The sequence below is a fragment of the Poromitra crassiceps genome, assembly GCF_964638095.1.
Source record: "Poromitra crassiceps genome assembly, chromosome: 19".
Lineage (NCBI taxonomy): Eukaryota > Metazoa > Chordata > Actinopteri > Beryciformes > Melamphaidae > Poromitra > Poromitra crassiceps.
In genome coordinates this window covers 6,582,070-6,601,413 of record NC_139646.1, presented here as the reverse complement: position 1 = coordinate 6,601,413, position 19,344 = coordinate 6,582,070, and the positions used below count along the sequence as shown (strand labels likewise).

General features: G+C 46.8%; 3 protein-coding genes across 4 annotated transcripts in view; 1 reads left to right on the top strand and 2 right to left on the bottom strand.

Annotated features, from left to right (window-relative positions):
* Window positions 1-697: 697 nt before the first annotated feature.
* fbxl18 (F-box and leucine-rich repeat protein 18) lies at window positions 698-6,672 on the bottom strand. The gene is made up of 7 exons (XM_083656008.1): window positions 6,541-6,672; window positions 4,728-4,925; window positions 4,103-4,452; window positions 3,310-3,445; window positions 2,102-3,192; window positions 1,075-1,293; window positions 698-977 (listed from the first exon to the last, which is right to left on the bottom strand). The coding sequence occupies exons 1-7, from the start codon at window positions 6,592-6,594 to the stop codon at window positions 818-820; spliced, it is 2,208 nt and encodes a 735-aa protein (XP_083512134.1). The 5' UTR covers window positions 6,595-6,672; the 3' UTR covers window positions 698-817.
* Window positions 6,673-12,415: 5,743 nt separating this feature from the next.
* On the top strand, window positions 12,416-14,191 carry LOC310794243 (THAP domain-containing protein 2-like; the record flags this gene model as incomplete). Of its 2 annotated transcripts, none has more annotated exons than XM_083656203.1 (4): window positions 12,416-12,495; window positions 12,875-13,067; window positions 13,213-13,299; window positions 13,772-14,191. In XM_083656203.1, 4 exons carry the CDS (start codon window positions 12,416-12,418, stop codon window positions 13,982-13,984), a joined length of 573 nt encoding a protein of 190 aa, XP_083512329.1. In that variant the 3' UTR covers window positions 13,985-14,191. The 2 variants fall into 2 exon arrangements, with proteins under 2 accessions (XP_083512329.1, XP_083512328.1); XM_083656202.1 differs by having other exon boundaries at window positions 13,213-13,302; window positions 13,766-14,191.
* A 2,004-nt stretch (window positions 14,192-16,195) lies between these two features.
* actb1 (actin, beta 1) overlaps window positions 16,196-19,344 on the bottom strand; it is a 4,014-nt gene continuing 865 nt past the window's right edge. Inside the window, exons 2-7 of the mRNA XM_083655325.1 lie at window positions 18,972-19,096; window positions 18,569-18,808; window positions 17,810-18,056; window positions 17,504-17,695; window positions 17,224-17,405; window positions 16,196-16,909 (exon numbers count right to left, since the gene is read on the bottom strand). Coding sequence (XP_083511451.1) covers window positions 16,766-16,909; window positions 17,224-17,405; window positions 17,504-17,695; window positions 17,810-18,056; window positions 18,569-18,808; window positions 18,972-19,094 — 1,128 coding nt within the window. The 5' untranslated portion in view covers window positions 19,095-19,096 and the 3' untranslated portion in view covers window positions 16,196-16,765. The remainder of the gene's footprint in view (window positions 16,910-17,223; window positions 17,406-17,503; window positions 17,696-17,809; window positions 18,057-18,568; window positions 18,809-18,971; window positions 19,097-19,344) is intronic.

Genomic DNA, 19,344 nt, shown 5'->3' with positions numbered 1-19,344 from the left:
GGTGGTGTAACGAGGCCGTCTTTTAATTGGAAAGCCCAGGTTCAAGTAGCATATCAGCAAGCATCCACCCTGCTGAAGAATCTGTGAGCTAAACACTGAATCCCTACCAGCTCCAAGGGCGCTGATCTGTAGCTGACCCTGACCTCACTGGAGGCGCTCGAAAGAACTGCCCTGTGTAGAACGACATCACAGTATCACAAAAAATATAACATGCATTTCCAAGATATTGATGTAGAACTAGCCTGTAACAGTGGGTGACGTAACATATATCACACAGTCAGAATTCACTGAGCAGATGACCTGTCGATCAATCTTTGACACATCGGATGTGCATTTTCTTCTCTGGTAGGAAACCAGTCTCACTCGCCAGCTGTTGGGCACCAGTCAAGGTGAACACCTCTGGCAGAGGGTGTCGCCGTGGTGCAGCGTTGTAGTCAAGTAACTATATGTCGAGTCTCAAGTCCCTGGTGTTCCAGTCCGAGTCCAAGTGCAAGTCACCAAAGAAGAGTCCAAGTCGAGTCCCGATTACCTGAGTCCGAGTCCGGAGTTACTGAACATGAGCGTGAATTCACATGCAAGTGTAACACATGTACCTGCCCATGCAGGAAATGGAATAATGTTGCGGTATTACTATAGCATTATTTATCTATATATTATTGATATGATCAATTATTAGGGGCTATTACAAAAAAAAAAAAAATCTATCAATTAACGAGTCAGAGCCTCCAAATTTCGAGTCAGAATGCAGGAAGTCCAAGTCCGAGTCATCAGTGCTCGAGTCACAAGTCCTGAAAATGTGTCCAGCACTCGACTGGAGTCACTGCCATGGTGATAAATGTGGGGCTTGGGCCACGTGGCTCTGGAACAAGGTTGTCCGATCCAGCAGGGTGAGTGGGATATCTCTGATGACCAAAGGCAAGTCTTCATGTTGTAGTGGATAGATGACCACACTTAGAGTGGGCCGCTCAGCTGAAAACCTAAGAGAGAGAGAGAGGGAGAGAAGTGGAGTTCAAGTATGTCAACATCAAATGTTTAGATGCATGCTCCTTGCCCCAAACACACACAACTACTGACCTGTCCAGTAATGTTTTCTGCAGTGTGCGACAAGCCACCAAGGTCCCACCCATGAACATGTGGCACATGATGACACTGTGGCAACGCTCCATGAAGGTTTCCGTGGCCGACGGGTCGAAGGTTCCACTGCGCGAGACCAGGCAGAGACGTTGCAGGCGGGAACAACACGACAGAGCCTCAAAGAATGATGCGTTGGCACTCAGGTAGGGCTGCTCTAACCTACACACACACACACACACACACACACAAACGAACACACAATGTTCAACATACTTTCTAAGAATGAGAGGGGGCAAGCGTTATCTTTGATAGTTTCGAGCACTCAAAATCTCCCTTTTTGGCTGGACCGCAACATAATAATGCATGGCCTTGGTTAATATCATTAGTATAAACACATCACACACCGTCTGTCCAGTCTTTAGAAAATGATTTGATCTATTTGTTATACTATAATAATAATAATAATAATAATAATAATAATAAAAATAAACTAAGAATTTAAGAGACAGGAAGTAACACAGGTGCAAGCAAAACATTGATGAGGGTTTCCAACTTCCAATCCATTTAGGTTTTCCAGTACCGGGGCCCTCGTTAATGTTTTGGTTGCACCTGTGTTACTTTTTTTTGCCTTTTTTACATCAAATGGCTGAGGTGAAAAGGGCAAATTGGTCGGCCATAGCACACCCATTGTTTTCTTTTAATTACCACTCGGTCAGTAGATCAAAGGACGTGTTTCAGCCACCCAGTGGTAATTCAAAGAGAAAAGGTCAATTTTGAGTGCTATAAACTAACAAAGATAACACTTGCCCTGGCACTGAGTACACTCAATTCTGCGTATTAGGCATGAGCCATGCCATACATACAGCTGGTTCTTAGTCTACTCTCAGGCCAAACAGTAACACCCATTAGATCCCCCCCTTCATTTTGAAAAAGGGAAAATCAATTAACCAAAGGGACATACAATGCTACAAAAGTTTAAATTGTACAATCTATTGGTTTCTATTGTATTCATATAGTGACTTCTAACCTGAGCTCTTGCAGCTGTGTGCAGTGTTTCAGTGTGTCCATCAAGGCAGAGGTGTAGTTCATGGTTTTTATGGACCCCAAGTTGGCGAGGGACAACACCTGTAGGTCTCGACAGCACTTGGCCAGCTGTAGCAGTCCAGTCCCCTTCAGGACCCCCGGCAGCCCGGCCAGAGTCAGACCACGTAATCGTGACAGCGCCTCTAGTGCTGCCAAGTGGGTATCGCCCACTCCTCGAGCCCAGGCACACATACCGCGAGGCTCTGCGCACGCGCGCGCGCACGGCTCCAGCCGAGGCAGCGCGGAGATAAAACCGGGGCCGATGAGCTCCAAGATCTCCAAAAAGGGGCAGCCGGCTAACAGCTGTGCCAGCCCCAAGGTGCTGTCTCTCGGCGAAGTGGACTCTGAATCTGGCTTGTAAATCTGGAGTCCCACTCGCGGAGCCTTCTTCAACCCCAGTAACGAGGAAGAGGGCGAAGTCGTGTGTGTCGCCATGTTGTGACATGTGTTTAGGCCATCGGACAGGGCGCAGGCAGGCAGAGTGAGCGAGCGCAGGCATCCCAGTTTGGCCAGACTGGCACACAGGTGCGTTTCCCCACTTAGCCCCGGTGTGTTTTCGTGGTGATAGTGTGTGTGCATTAGGTTCAGGTGTTTGAGGTTGGAACAGACAATTGCCAGTCGGCGCATTGTCCCGGCGACCAGCTTATCTTCCCCCCCGCGTATCCCGGTCCACTCTGGGTTAGGGGTGTGGCTTATCCCACTGAGGTTGAGGCTGAGCAACTGCGTCGCATCTTTGACCCCTCCCTCCAGCAGTGAATGGAAGACCTGTGCCCATAACGCTGGGCAGCGGCTGAAGCTGAGGTGCTTGGGGCTGTTGCCGTGCAGGACTCGCTCCAGTGACAGGGAGTCCAACCAAGAACGAGGAAGTTGCAGGGCCTCTAGATCGCCGTGGTTACACAAGCTCTGGGCCAATGAGGGGGCAGCGGGCCAGTGGGCCGGGTTTGGACCAGGAATCGACACTAGAAAGACTCGAAGACGTTCTGGAACATGAACGCTGAACACGGCTAGGTAGAGAAGGAGCAAGGTCTGGTTTACCTAAGAACATCGACACACAGATACACCAATTACAGGTATGCAGAGGACACATTATTGCAGTTCATATTGCACATGTACAGAATGTGAACAGATTAACACTCGTATGCACAAGTTCACCTCTCCTGGGGCCAGGCGAGCACTGAACTCCTCTAGCTGTTGATAATGTGGCACGCTGCTCTGGCCCACCATCAACTGGCAGCAAACACCAACACCCTCTCTGGTCACATCTGAGATGTCGAACTGCAGAGCCAACCTATAAGCAGAAACGTGTTGAGTTCAGCCACAACAACACGGAGCAAACAGTTTATAAAACGGTGGTGCTTTGAACATCCTGTCATGTGAAGCAAGTGTTGCACCTATCTGTTGGATCCACTGTACACACTGCCTCTTTAAACGACGGGGTTTATTTTTTTATAGATACATTTTTATTCGTTTTTTTAAACAGAATTTCATAACAAACACAAAGACCACAAACATCTACAAAAAATAAAACCTATACATACACAATCAAACACACTCAGAACACAATCCCCCTCCCCACCCACAAAGAAATTAGCTCATAGTACAACATATGCTGGCGGGGTTTATATACACATCGCTGCTGATTGGGCAACACCTCTGACACACCCACCAAACGAGAGACAACATACATCAAGGCCTGTTTCATACCATTTTCGAGGGAAGCATAACATTCAACCCGGAAACCGTAGCACACACCGTTTTGTAGAGTGAACACACCCCACAATTTCAATAATGAAGCAGTAAAACTGGAAGCATTCATGTAGTGATGCTAAACTCTACCAATTGACCAAGGGCATAAAGGTGCCTGCTTCCTGGTCTGACATCATTACCCGTCTAACAGTGTAACATGTTAGACAGTGTTTATCAAGTGAATCTGATAAGTCCTCACCTGCGTAGTTGTGCACAGCAGGGCACCACACCGTAGCTGGGCGTCAGAAGTATTTGTTTCAGCTCCGACAAGCGGCTCAGTGAATCGACTGCCTCGGAACTTAGCTGAGCGGAATTGAAGCCTGGCGCCACATCAAAAGCAAGTGATGTGAGGAGGGAGAGGGAGGAGAGGAGGCGGGAGAGACGAAGTGAAGTGAGACGACAACCGGTCAGATCAAGGTGCGTCACCGCCCGGCAGCGAACTAGAGGCTCCATGGTAGAGGCAGGTAGCCAATAGCAGCCACTCAGGCTGAGAGACTGCACATGATTGGCTAGCTGCTTCAATATCTGCCGCACCGATAGGTCATTGGCCTGGAGGGAAAGCATCAAAAATAAGGAAAAACAGCTCCCAACATAAAAAATATGTCCATCAGTTGAATTACAACAGGTCTCCCACATGGAGTTGAGCAAATGTGTTAAAAACATACTGACAGTTTCACAGACTAAATGTTCCATGAATTAAACACAGATTCTTAGAATATTTTTTACTAGAGATTTTCACTGAACAAAAAGTTCAGCAATGTCTCTGAAACATGTTTTAATCCATTCAAATAATGGTCAATTTTATTTTATTTTAATAGCATTACCATGTACTCCTCAGAGAGACAGACGCGTGTAAGTAGGGTCTTGTCGTGGCAAAGTGTGTGCAACTTGCGGCAGACTCGTGCCACATTTAGCAGCAGGTCACACACTGGAACGTGGCGGAGGATGCACAGCAAGATCTCATCAGACAAACCGGACATCCCCACAGAGACACAGGCCATTGCATCCTCGTCATGTACAGCCTGAAGAAGAGACACAAATGTGCTGGTCAATATTTTCTGCCATGCTCAGATGGGCAGCAAATAACTAAAGGGTTATTATGAGCTCTTACATATCTGTGTATTCAAGTCAAGCATTAAGAACAACACCACCTTATTCGTAATGTCTTATAGCAATCACAAACTACTGGTATGCATTTGTGAGTGACAGACAAGTACAGTAAGCTTTCATTAAGGATCTAAAAATGACAGCTCACTAAAAACTCACACAAAACAGTAATGTTTCGTTAGATGCAACAGCAACAGTGATCTAACTTTGCTTCTTGTCTATGAATATGAGCATGAATGTTGAATGTATGAGTGTGTGGTCAAATCCTGCTCATGCACACAGATCGGGGGAGTGGTGGCCCAACAGTTAGAGAAGCGAGCTTGTGACCGGAGGGTCGTCGGTTCAATCCCCGGGACCGGCAGGATAAATCTGGCTGGGGAAAGTGAAAAGGCAGGCAGTGCTTGCCCCTTCCTCATTACCACTACTGAGGTGCCCTTGAGCAAGGCCCTAACCCCAACTGCTCCAGTGGAGCTGATCAGTGGCCAGAAGATCAGACTGTGGTTGTACTGGTCAGCTTCCAGGTATGAATGTGGACAGGGTGCTCCTGAAAAAGAGAGCATTACTCTCAGTGAGACTCCCCCTGTATAAATAACGGTAAAAAAAAACCTTTGGCAATAAAGACCTTCTAAAGCCCAGTTTACACCAATGATTCGCAACGAGACGAAACCGGTTTAGAAGTTGCAGGGAAAAGTTGCAGCAGTGTAAACTGGCTCGTCTCATCTCAACTCCAGCCGCATGATGGTGTTGCCAGCAATTCAAGTTGCAGTTAGGATGGAGTTTTTTTTTAAATGCAGGTGATCAGGATGTCTGAATTTGTTGCATTACCACTGCAAGGTAGGGTTGACTTTGCTAGTCAGTCTTTGTCCACAAGCATTGGGGCAACTGACGTTATTTAACTGTAATAATGACTTAGTCATATTTATTTAAATGCAAGTAACGCTAAATTATACTATAATACCGTAATAACGTTTTAAATTAGATAACTAACTTCAGCTGGTACTTCCAATGTTCAAAAATATCTCCTTGCTTCAGACGGATCACTGCATTTTGTCTTAGAAAAGCATCCAGTACTTTATGCTTATGGAAACCATAAATATGCTGACAATGTCAGCCTGACATAACTAAGCAACTTTGCAGCAAGGTAGAAAAATATGGACAGCGTATATCTGCACCAATAGCAAAAAGTGCTGAAACGGACTACATTGTCTTTCGGCTAGTTGGGAAATCCCTTCTTTCCACAATTGCCAATTCTTTTTGACAAATGTCAGACATAACATAACGTTATAAACCTAACGTACAACACAGACCAAAACACCCTATCGCCCGACCACATGGCATTAATGTGTGTGTGTGCAATGTGTAGTATCGCTATGTTTAAAAGAAACGTGGTTGAATGAGTCTACTGTCTGAAATTTAATGCACGCCAAGTCAAGCCTAGCCATTCAACCAGCTAACGTGCTAGGTTGGAGTTAGCGTTACGTTAGCAAACTACGTTAATGATGCGTTCTGAGTATTGTCATTCCACCCAACCTGTACAATTTGCCGATCCACGTCATCCGATAGCCCTTTTACAGTTGCACTCATGCTTAAAATGACAGTATTATCAATTTAACGCTAAATGTCTAACGTTAGCCAAAGCTAGCTACAGGTACGATGAACCAGTGGAACTCTTCCTCTTTATTAGTGAACACATCGGAACTCTTTCAGAGACGGACACACTTCCGACCAGCGGATCCACGCCCACGTTTCATTTCATTTGAGGAACATAACATAGATATCAGAGCAATCTAGAGAGATTAAGATTATAGATAATATTATATAAGATATAAGATTCTAAGATCATAAGATTCTATTATACGGCTCTGATAGATATATATAAAGGCTAGATGGCTTAAGGCGGAGTCACCAGCGTCGTTGAACGGCCGCCATCTTGCCACAGTAAGCCTTTCTGGTACGTTCTATGGTAGCTGTTGGAGGTTGAGTGACCTGCACAGACAAAAATACTCATAACTCGCTGAAATCTTGACGGATTTACAAACGGTTTGGTTTATTACAAGCATTATTAACGTGGCTATGATTCAAGCGGTTTGGTTTGTAAAAAAACATCTTACATTTAGATACATTTATGATGCAGGACATTGCTGGCTTTGTGTTTACAGTTCAATCAGGAGAGGCCAGTTGGTAGGATTAGACAAACTTTATTTAGCAATCGGCGTGCATGGCAAATGCTTTGGCGCTTGACTCCATTGGCCAGTGGCGCTGCTCTTGAGGCAGAGGAGGGCGCCTGCATGGGCTAGGAGATCCCCCCCCCCGTGGGGGATCAGGAGTCAAGACTCGTTGGTGGTGGACTGGGGAGGTGGGTGGGGCAAAACAACGCTTCGGGGCCGGCTTCAAGGGAGATGGACTGCCGTGGGCTGCTGCTGCTATGGTCGGCCAGAGAGAGAGAGGTGACGTAGGACCCTTGCTATATATATGAGGATTAACTGACGTCATGTTTGACGTCATAGCAGACGTCATACTAGGATTTTTTGACCACGTTGAGATCGGATTACGCGTGAGTGGCCTTCTGCTTGAACTATGGTCTGGAGACCTCACTTCAATCAGGAGAGGCCAGTTGGTAGGATTAGACAAACTTTATTTAGCAATCGGCGTGCATGGCAAATGCTTTGGCGCTTGACTCCATTGGCCAGTGGCGCTGCTCTTGAGGCAGAGGAGGGCGCCTGCATGGGCTAGGAGATCCCCCAAAAGGAAGATCTGATTACCGGAGGTTAATTGAGATCTGCAGGCGCCAGTAGTTGATTGCAATATTCCGGCCTTCGACCTTTTTAGCGGCTTACAGCTATTTGCGGCTGGCGCTCCCAACTCGGTCGGGCCTTCGATCTTGCTTTTCCTGCCTTCGACCTTTTTAGCGACTTACAGCTATTTGCGGCTGGCGCTCCCAACTCGGTCGGGCACCTCGTGATAGCGCTTCCCAGCTTAGCCTACCTGGCCGCCTTGGCGCTTCACGATTGTACTTTTCCTGCCTTCGACCTTTTTAGCGACTTACAGCTATTTGCGGCTGGCGCTCCCAACTCGGTCGGGCACGTGATAGCGCTTCCCAGCTTAGCCTACCTGGCCGCCTTGGCGCTTCACGATTGTACTTTTCCTGCCTTCGACCTTTTTAGCGACTTACAGCTATTTGCGGCTGGCACTCCCAACTCGGTCGGGCACCTCGCGATAGCGCTTCCCAGCTTAGCCTACCTGGCCGCCTTGGCGCTTCGCGATTGTACTTTTCCGGCCTTCGACCTTTTAGCGGCTAACGGCTATTTGCGGCCGGCGCTCCTAACTCGGTCGGGCCTTCGATCTTGGTACATTAGAGTTTAGCTTGGCGCTTCCCGGCTTGGCCTACTTGGCTGCCTTGGCGCGACTACCCTGACTTTTTTGCTCTCTCTTTCTCTTTCCCCCCCAAAAATGAGCCGGGGAGTTTACTGCGCCTTGCTGGCGCCGTGCTTTCGGGGAGCCACCACCAACGAGACATTTTCTTCATCGGCACGGAAGTCCGGGACATTGTTTGTTGCCATGCTCACCGATTTAAGGGAGGAGGGTTCTTTGGGCCGCCAGTATGGCCGCCTGCTCCGGGCGGATGTAGCTGGAGAATGCCGATGACGACCAGCGGCCCATTTGCTGGAGGGAGGCGGAGGACACTCCTTGCTCGGCGGCCGAGGTGGCCGCTCTGATCCTGAAGGAGTGGCTGGAGTATTTCTTTGTCGGGAGGTTGCGTTGCTGGAGCGTTTGCCTGAGGTGCAGGGTGAACCAGGATCTTGTCATGTGGTGACAAGGTGCGATGAGGAACAGGGGGGCCGGGGGGCCGGTCCGAGGCCTGAGCCTGACGTAGTGAGCCATGGACGAGAAGGGGCAGAAGGGGGAATTGTTCCGGGCGATGACGATGTGCCGATGAGGGCCAGCGGCCCGTTTGCTGGAGGGAGGCGGAGGGCACTCCTTGCTCGGCGGCCGAGGTGGTCGCTCCGATCCTGAAGGAGTGGCTGGAGTAGTCCTTCGTCGGGGGTTGCATTGCTGGAGCGTCTGCTTGAGGTGCAGGGTGAACCGGGATCTTGTCGTGTGGTGACAGGGTGCGATGAGGAGCAGGGGAGCCGAGGGGCCGGTCCGAGGCCTGAGCTTGACGTAGTGAGCCATGAACGAGAAAGGGCAGAAGGGGGCTAGTGCCTGTATGCTATTGTGTGCTGGGGCAGCGGGGCTCTCTGGCTGCGGTGTCAGAGAAGAGAACGTTGTCCAGGCTACGCTCCATCGTGAACAATGACTCGCGCCCACTCCACGGCGTGCTAGTCGAACGCAGGAGTACGTTCAGTGAGAGACTGATTCCACCTAGATGCAGTACGGAGAGGCACAGGAAATCATTCCTGCCTGTGGCCATTAGTCTATTTAATGCCTTCCTTAAAGAGCACCTCGGAGACGCTCAGTCTCCCTGAGACTGAGCCAGCCGATAGGTTAACTGTGCCTGGCTGAGCCACGTGTGGCGTATAGGGCAAGCCGACTTAATATAGTCCCGGGTGCAATAATGATAATTGACACGGAATGTATACTTACCTGACGTGTTTTGTATTTTGCATTTGCGTTGCATTTACTACTGTTTATTTTATTTTAAGCTATGTGTGTACTGTGAGCGAGCTACTGTAACCTGTCCCGATTTCCCCTCGGGGATCATTAAGTCATTCTGATTCTGCTTCTGAAGAAATGCCAGAGGCATTTTACTTTGAAATTCGTTAAGAACAGGAGGTGGTGTATTAAGACCGGGTAGCTTAACACGGAAAGACGTCAGCATTCCCTGGGCCGTCTGGCTTCGGTCCGAAGTTATGCAGTAACACTCATTCTAGCTGATGCTCAGACAAGCTCCGTGGGCCAGGGGTGTTAGAATGGCCCCTTGCGTGGTTATTATTATTATTGTTGTAATTATTATTATTATAATTATTATTATTATTGTGACTCCCGCTGGCCATTTGCCAGAAGCGATTTCCGCTTAGGCGTCGGAGATAGGCAGGCTGAGATGCCCGCTGGGTAGAATAGTCAGATCGCAGGCCAAGCGCACGAGGTAATCAATGACTCCGCGCATGTCCTTCATGTCTGTTTTGACTTAATGCCATCAGGAAAGCGCTTTAGACAGCCTGCCTGCGAAACAAGCAGAAGGAAGTTTGGTTTGGTTCCAGAGGCCATTCGACTGGTGAACAGCCACAGTACGAGAAGTGGTCAGTTTATCTAGACTAGGTCTGTACCTTGACCTTTTGATTTGAACCCTTGAACAAGTCTAAAATGCACTTGGATTGTATTGACTGAAATTAATTTGTATTGATGTGACACCTATATTCCTTTGTGGTGTTGGATACACTGTAATCAGGGATCTTGCTTTATCAGTGTCATTTATTGTATTTATTGTCTTGTTTTTTGTATTGTTTTTGGATGTGTACAGAGTACGGCTTGTTTGCAGTATTCATGCCTTAAATTGGCCTTTGCGGGACTAATAAAGTTTTTTTTTTTTTTTTTTTTTTTTTTTTTTTTTTAATAAATTGAATTGATTTTACTGGACTGGTAGATTGCCCGTTTAAATGCTGAAGTACTGATACTTTCCTCATGGGTCCTTTCGCGTCCACGGGTGACTGGTCCTCCGGGGTATGCTCGGTGTGCTGTGGTCGTCAACCCCGTCCTTGGTAGAGCAGGTAGCTCTTGAGAGAGGCGGGCAGGGGCAGTCCGTGGATTCCGCTCGGGCGGTCCCTTCCTAGAGCCGCCCGCACGGAGCGCCTGCACAGGTCCATCAGAGGGAGGGGATCCGGATCGAGTCCGTTTATGTACCGGATTCGTATTTCGCAGTGTCACTATGAAACCTAACGTCCCCTCGTCCATGTCCAAGACGACTAACAGAGCGAGTCTGGTATTATGAAGGTGTCGTCGGGCTCCAGGAAGGGGGGTGATAGTGGAGTTGTTGTTGTTTTTTAAGATTGTTGTTCAGATAAACCCCCTCAGATCGGCTAAAGTTAAGAAATTATCATTGTCATCATCACAGGAGCTTCCTAATTTAATTTATCAGTCACCATCAGTCACATGGGGTTGATTGAGAATGAGAAGGCAAGAGTATATAGTGCCTTTTTGAAAACGGCGCTGCGGCCATTTTGGCCTGAAATACGGCTCCTTGCTGGGGCAGAAGCTTAGTCTCCAAAATGGCGGATTGGCTGTGTGCTGTCGCATCTTTACGATAGAAGGTCTCTGGTTACCGTGAACCTCCGTTTCGCAAACACCACAACAAGGAGGGAGACAGCTACTTTTCACACTCTGTTTTGGATTAAGAGGATGTCCTGAAGTGTGACGGTGGATTAAAGACTTGATGAAAAACGTCATGTGATCTGGTGGATTATAGTCTTCGTGACAGAAAGAACAGGATGGAACATGGATGCGAGTTTTACTGCCGAGTGCGACTTTCTGCTTGACTGCATGTAACGTTAAACTTTTATCGTCCATGAATTCCTGGGAGTGCTTATTCTTTTCGTGAATGGATTATTTTACGTCGCTGGATTTGGAAGGGAAGCAAATTGCACTACATTTCAGCTGTTGCCGCCAGAATGAACCGTTCGCCCCATGGACCTTTCGGTCTGCCCAGAGTGCCCGAGATGCCACGGCGCTCCGGCTTCAGCGCTTCTCCAAGCCGGTTCCCGTCAATCACCGTGAATCTGCCCGGCGGCCTGGGGGTCAGTGCGACCAGGAAGTACGTGGCGTCTCGCGGCGGCCCCGCGGCCTCCATTTCCCCAGCGGCTCCCGGCTCTGGGGGCGGCTGCCTCTACTGGTCTTCGCCCGCGGCCTCTCGCACGTCCGCGCCGATCGGCCTCTCCCTCCGGCACGCTCGCACGCGTTCTTGGGCGTCCGCGGCGCGGCGCTTCGTCTTCTGCTCTCCTACCGGGGCCGTCGCAGTGGCGCGCGGGGGGCTATGTTGGCAGCCTGTGGTCCGGTCGCTTCGCCAACGTCTTCGTCAGGCACCTCGGAAGGCAAGTACGCTCCGTGGCCGGTCCGGGACAGGGGACCGATGACTGAACTCGACATGCCAGGAATGGGAATATCCACGGGTAGAGAAGGCTTGTGGGTGCTGATTCGGTCTGCGGATCTGGTGCAAAACAACGCTTCGGGGCCGGCTTCAAGGGAGATGGACTGCCGTGGGCTGCTGCTGCTATGGTCGGCCAGAGAGAGAGAGGTGACGTAGGACCCTTGCTATATATATGAGGATTAACTGACGTCATGTTTGACGTCATAGCAGACGTCATACTAGGATTTTTTGACCACGTTGAGATCGGATTACGCGTGAGTGGCCTTCTGCTTGAACTATGGTCTGGAGACCTCACAAGTACGCGTGGCCTACCAGTGAAGGAACATGCCTGACTTTTGTGCAGCATATGGATGCTCTAATCACCGTAGTCTTGAATCAAGAAGACGTGGGATCACCTTTCACCTGTAAGATATGACAATATTACGTCTATAATTAGGATAATCGCTAGTTACTTAGTGGATGTATGTACTATACAAGTCCTGCTACAAAAAGGAATAGTGGGGTTATGTGAGATAATAGTATTGCAAGATTGTTGTTGACCCAGCCTTTTTAGAATGTTGCTAACATTGTCTACAAATTCATTGAATGTTTCTTTTGGACACCTTTTTATAAATCTTAGTGTGGTTGTCTTATTCTTAAAATTTGCATAAATTCATACAATTACCCCCAAAATATCATAATTTAGGTGTGTATTTTTGTCCTTACCCTTAATGCTAAAGTAAAGTAAGGTGGAAAATGTTGACAATAATTTCTATATTTGGCTACCTTTCTCATGTTCTGAAGGTTTCCCAAAACCGGAGAGAGGAGGAGACAGTGGGAACTTGCATTAAGACGGGACGGTTTTGTTGCGACTGGCAGGACACTGCTCTGCAGTGACCACTTTACTAGTGAGCAATTTGACAGGACGGGGCAGACTGTCCGCCTTAAAGATGGTGTTGTGCCAACAATGTTCAGCTTCCCTGCTCACCTTCAAAGGGTATGTGTTTGGCCAATAGGTATTCAAGGTGTATGAGATTGGTATATCAATGTCACACTGTAGTTTTTCTTTCTGCAAGTAAATAATGTGTTTTTTATTACAGCACATTTTAGACACTCAACTTCTTTAATTATGTTTATTTCAGCCGGCTGCAACTAGAAGCACAAACAATTCTAGAAGAGCGGAAGACAACCTTCCAATGGCCTTGCCTCAGGATGAACCTCAGCCTGATGTTGTGAGTATTTGCATGTAGAATGTCACTAACAAATGAGAGATGCTCTCATGAGAGCATCATATGGCTTGCCATATTAAATCCTTCATCTCGGTGGTACGCAGGAAGGTCTATGATGGTGTTACTAGAAGAGCCTAATATTATTTGAGGTGGTACTGTTTGAAGTCTATGTATGTCACTCATACACTTTGATGAATAAACATGTGCGAACATTGAAACTACAGGGTTAGGCAACCCTTACAATCAAAACAGCCATTTTCGTCCAGAGCCACAAAACATATTTTTGCCTTCTAAGGGGACAAGCCTATTAAGATCAATTTCTTAAAAGTATGCTGAGTTGGAGAATTGGAGAATGTAAAAATGAATTTAGGGTCACAGCATTGATAAGTGAACATTGAAATGTTTAAAAAAAAGTAACTGTTATTAATTCTTACTATTATTTATGTATTCATATATTTTGCCAAAGCAACAGGGAACCACTGGAGAGAGGGGAAAGAGCCGCAAGCAGCAGGCCACTGACCACCCTTACTCATTCCCTGCCTGCCCCAAGGCTATAAAGGCCAAACTCGATGAAGCCTCAGCGAGAGTGAGGAAACTGGAGCGGGAGAAGTCAAATGCTTTGGCGAGAGAAAGGAGGGCCAAGAAAAACATGCAGGCTCTTACACAAAGACAAGGGTTGGTGTAGGACGACAGGACCCCCGGGGGACTCCACCCGCAAGCTGCACTCGTGCGACGGAGCGGGGAGGAAGCGCATTAAGCCCCCCGCCTCCCCCGGAAGGGGAGAGCGGGTTGGACGGGCACCCGGAGGCGCACGACACGTAGGAGTGGAGAGCCTCCCCATGCCTGGCAATGGCTATACACACACAGACAAGGTAGCCTATTTATATTACTTACACACACATATCTATCTATATCTACTGTATCTATCTATATATATATATATATATATATATATATATATACATATGTGTATGCATATATATATATATGTATGTATAGATAGATATAGATAGATATGTGTGTGTAAGTAATATAAATAGGCTACCTTGTCTGTGTGTGTATAGCCATTGCTTTACTTATCTGTTTAAAGTTATTTTCATATGAAAGTCCATAATTATAAGTATGCAGTATCATAACTACATCTTTGATGTTTATAGCAAACCAACCCGTTTGAAAATCGGTAAAGAATTGAGCAATCTATGGTTATTTAAATAGTACATGCACCATAGACATTAACGTTATCAGTAGCTGAGCCATAGATATATATAAAGCTGAGCTGCCTGTGGCAAGATGGCCGCCATGCGACGACGTCGCTCTCCATTGGCCGGCAGCGCGGGTAAGCTATCTAGCCTTTATATATATCTATGGAACATAATGCCATTATTTAAGAAAATATATAGCCTATTGTGCGACACAAAAGGGAATGGTGGTCTGGGTGTAGGCTTACTACGTTTTGAAACATTAAATAATACATTCAAAGTGTATTCAAAGAAAATTATACCATTTGGTCCTTGTATTAATCTGATGGGTGGAGTTAAATTCCTCCTTATAAATGTGATTACAAATTTGACAAGTTACCTGTAAAGCTGACAAATTTTCAAACAAGCTCTGCTGGCCTGGAAATTCATTTACAAACATAATTTCTCGCCAACTAATTAGGCTACTATATTTGCAATAACCAGAATATTCAATAGCTATAAAAAGTAAATCACTATATTATTGAATAGCCTATGTGGGTTGACAATGGTATTGTATTGGTTAAACAACTTGTTAATGCTGATGGGCAGTTACTAATGATTCCTCTCTGAATTTAGCCTACAGTCACTCCAAAAGATGAATATATTTGAGAACCACTGAGCTAAATAATGGGATAAAATGCAATAAGCAGTGTGAACTGAAATTATATATATATATATATATAGTGATTTCTATCACTATGCATTGCCTTGCCATGTTTTATGTTTCATTTTGTTTGCTTTTTTATTTTTGTTTGTCCTTTTCTCTTGTTTATATTGTATGCTTTGATGTAATTGTTAATATTGGTTTAATTTCTTAGGTGTCTCTACCTGCACAATCTTTTTTTACCCACTTGTTTCCTTTAGTTTGTTCTTGATTTTACTATGTGCAAATAAACTAAAATAAACAAACTAGCCACCTACCTATTTCACTTTTCCCAAACAGGTGTAGCCTACATAATTTATGTCCTTCACTTGTCCAAATCAATCACACCCACCCAAGGTCAAAGACAGCCTTGACTTCCCCACCTGACCTTTCTGTTCCTCACTATAGCCTACCTACCGCTCGCTGCTGCCACCGAGCGGTAGACAAGGTAGATTTGATGTAGTCGATTTCGGCTACTGAATATAATGTAGATCCTAATTATTGTGCTGCATTTTTATGTCTCTGGTTTATTCGGGAAGATGCCATTATAGTATCCTATTACAAGACAAGTGCATTTCCTTTTCCTACCCAAATTTAAGCAGTTTTGGTGCACACATCCCCAGTATAGTTTAGTTTGATTATAATCCCCCGTTATGTGGCCACGGCTATGTGGTAAAGTAACAATACTGTTAAGATAGCAAGTGGAGATAACACGGCAGCATATTCTGTGTTTTGATATATTCTAATTAACTGTTTTTGGACAATGCTGTGAAGTTTGGAGTCCCTCTCCAAGCTGGAGGCAGATTGATGATTTACCGTTATCATTAAGTGTAATTTTTCCAGTGTATTTTTTTTGTGTACAGCTGGCAAGACCGCATCAGTCTTGAGTTTTCAGGGTGTAAAGAAACATACCGTTACTCGGTGTAATGATGTAATCTTGTGATGATTAACACTTATTTCCTTAAAACAATATTTGCGGAATGAGCTGAATAAAGAGTAGGTACAGAAACTGGAGTCTCAGACATGTGCGCTTTATTGGATTCTTACTGGTCAGTGTACACCAGGAGGCAGACGGGCCCATGCACAACCTTTACACCTCTACTGGTAAAAGGTATTTTTGCATAAAGACAATATCATTTAAGGCTGAAAGTACAAAAACAAAGTCTCAGATAATTTACATATTATTAAGCAATACTACAGGTCTGTTGGGCAGTGGGCCCACCAGGGAATACACCTTCATAGAGGCAAATAAGGTGGTGAACAAAGACATCTGGAACGACCTACACAAAACACGACAATGAACATCATGTTCCTCACACGCATAAACCCCGCCTGGGCTGGTGAGCTCACTTCCTGCAGAGTTTCTCCCCCATCGGGAGGGCATGGTACCATGGCCACAGTGATGAGGGGGAATGGAAGAGGTGCTGGGGGCTCTGCACACACCAGTGAGTGTTGGGTGTGCTAGGCATGTATGCAGAGCCAGTGTCGTTTGGGTTCGTAGCGGTGTGTTAACTCGGAACTTGAAAGTGGAACTTGAAAGTTGAACTTTGAGGAGGAGGGGAGAGGAGGGGCTTGACAAGTCTGTTTAGAAGCATTTCCTGTGGACGATGCTGGGGCCGGACTCGTCGTACTCCTGCTTGCTGATCCACATCTGCTGGAAGGTGGACAGGGAAGCCAGGATGGAGCCTCCGATCCATACGGAGTACTTCCTCTCTGGCGGAGCAATGATCTGCAGGGAGGAAGATGAATGGGGCCTTGTTAAAACAAAATCCAATACTAGGACTCATTCCACAGCCGTTCTGACAGACGCTTATCTTCCGGGCATTAAGTCTAGCAAGTACAGTAGTGGGTAAATCAATAAGAGCATTAGGAGATGAAATTCAGCTAGAAGCCCCTGATGTTAATTACAGGGTGGTTCTCCTGCATTAACTCAGTTTGTCCACCAGGTGGAAGTAGAGGTGTGGAGAGCTTTTTCCAGAACATTTTCTCTCATTGCCTCCGAGAGAGGTGGAAGTCAAGAGCAAAAAGGAGGAAGCGTTTTACCTTGATTTTCATGGTGGTGGGTGCCAGGGAGGTGATTTCCTTCTGCATGCGGTCAGCGATGCCAGGGTACATGGTGGTGCCACCGGACAGCACTGTGTTGGCGTACAGGTCCTTACGGATGTCGACGTCACACTTCATGATGCTGTTGAAGGTTGTCTCATGGATACCGCAAGACTCCATACCTATGAAGAGGTTGACATGTTAAGTTTAAGAGCTTACATTTTATTTGTTTGCATATACACTAGGCTCAGTTTTGGTCGTTTCCACTCATGTGACTCACCGAGGAAGGAGGGCTGGAAGAGAGCCTCGGGGCAACGGAACCTCTCATTGCCGATTGTGATGACCTGTCCGTCAGGCAGCTCGTAGCTCTTCTCCAGTGATGAAGATGAAGCAGCGGTGCCCATCTCCTGCTCGAAGTCCAGTGCAACGTAACACAGCTTCTCCTTAATGTCACGCACAATCTCACGCTCGGCTGTTGACAGGAAAAGAAAAAAACAATTAGTAAGTTGCGTGTTCCAATTTGCAATACAAACATGTTCCGACTTGCAAATTGAGCTTGTTGTGGTGAGAATGTGTGTGTGCCAACCTGTGGTGGTGAAGCTGTAGCCCCTCTCAGTCAGGATCTTCATGAGGTAGTCTGTGAGGTCCCGGCCAGCCAGGTCCAACCTGAGGATGGCGTGGGGCAGGGCGTAGCCTTCATAGATGGGCACTGTGTGGGTCACACCATCACCAGAGTCCATGACAATACCAGTGGTACGACCAGAGGCGTATAGGGACAGCACAGCCTGGATGGCCACATACATGGCAGGGGTGTTGAAGGTCTCAAACATGATCTGGAGGAGAAGAGTGAGAGAAGACATGAGTCACTGCATCAGTGATGCACATCATCAAGTCAACACATGAACTAATCTGAAGCAGGCTAGGATCAGATGAGTACAGTCCAATTCACAGCACACTGTCCAGTTCAGAGTACATATGCCAAAACCAAGCCATAATAGCCCATGTACAGTATTTTGGTAATGTTATTTTATTAAAAAAAAAAAAAAGTGTCCCAATGGTCTACTCTACTAGCAAACTGTTGAATCATGCAGTCAACATTGGTGGTTATTCTAACACAAGCCATGCTCCAACTAGTCAGTCCTGATGCATCATAGTGCAGAGAGGCAGAAACCTGAAGCTTCCACAGAGATGAAAAGATCAGCTCAGGATAGAGGAAACCTGGAGAGTGAAGGAGCAGGGGGAAATTGAGCGTGATAGACCAGCTACACAGCTTCCTGTTGCTGGGCACTACATTTTGAGCAGAGTAGAAGTCGAGATACACAGAAGCAAAAAAAACTCTAGTTACCTGGGTCATCTTTTCCCTGTTGGCCTTGGGGTTGAGGGGGGCCTCTGTGAGCAGGACTGGGTGCTCCTCAGGGGCAACTCTCAGCTCATTGTAGAAGGTGTGATGCCAAATCTTTTCCATGTCATCCCAGTTGGTGACAATACCGTGCTCAATGGGGTATTTCAGGGTCAGGATACCCCTCTTGCTCTGCGCCTCGTCACCGACATAGCTGTCTTTCTGGCCCATACCAACCATGACACCCTAGGGAGGCAAACAAAATAGTGGTTAGATGATTAGTGACGCAAAACTAAGAGTAATGTCAAAATGTGCACAACTGCAGCTAATTGTGGTAACAGTTATGTTAGGTTGCAGCTATTCTGCATCTAAAGTATGTGGCGGGGGAAATGTGGTGTGGAAACTGTACCTGATGTCTGGGACGTCCAACGATGGAGGGGAAGACGGCACGTGGAGCATCATCTCCTGCAAAGCCAGCTTTGCACATACCGGAGCCATTGTCAACAACCAGGGCGGCGATTTCGTCTTCCATTTCTGAAGGGGGCGAAGCAAGAGAAACTGTTTAAAACTAACGTGTGTGACTGAGGGGAGTTTATGGCTTTGCACCATGCAGCAGCATCAAGTAGGTTCAACGCTTGTCATGATTGGGACTGGACGCTGGATGTCGCAGTGGCGCTTGTGCCAGTCCAAACCCAGCGCGGAGAAACAAAGGCAGTTTCTCTCCCTGGTCTCGCCATGGCCATATAAGGCAATAGTCAGACTCCGACCAGCTTAGAGATGAT

What these genes read in the sequence shown, in the direction of transcription:
- fbxl18 (XM_083656008.1), bottom strand. Translation starts at nt 6,594, where the DNA reads ATGAGTGCAACTGTAAAAGGGCTATCGGATGACGTGGATCGGCAAATT. An exon ending in GTCTCTCTGAGGAGTACATG is followed by an intron (nt 4,453 to 4,727) that starts GTAATGCTATTA and finishes CTTTCCCTCCAG; the next exon opens with GCCAATGACCTATCGGTGCG. An exon ending in TGCTGTGCACAACTACGCAG is followed by an intron (nt 3,446 to 4,102) that starts GTGAGGACTTAT and finishes TTCTGCTTATAG; the next exon opens with GTTGGCTCTGCAGTTCGACA.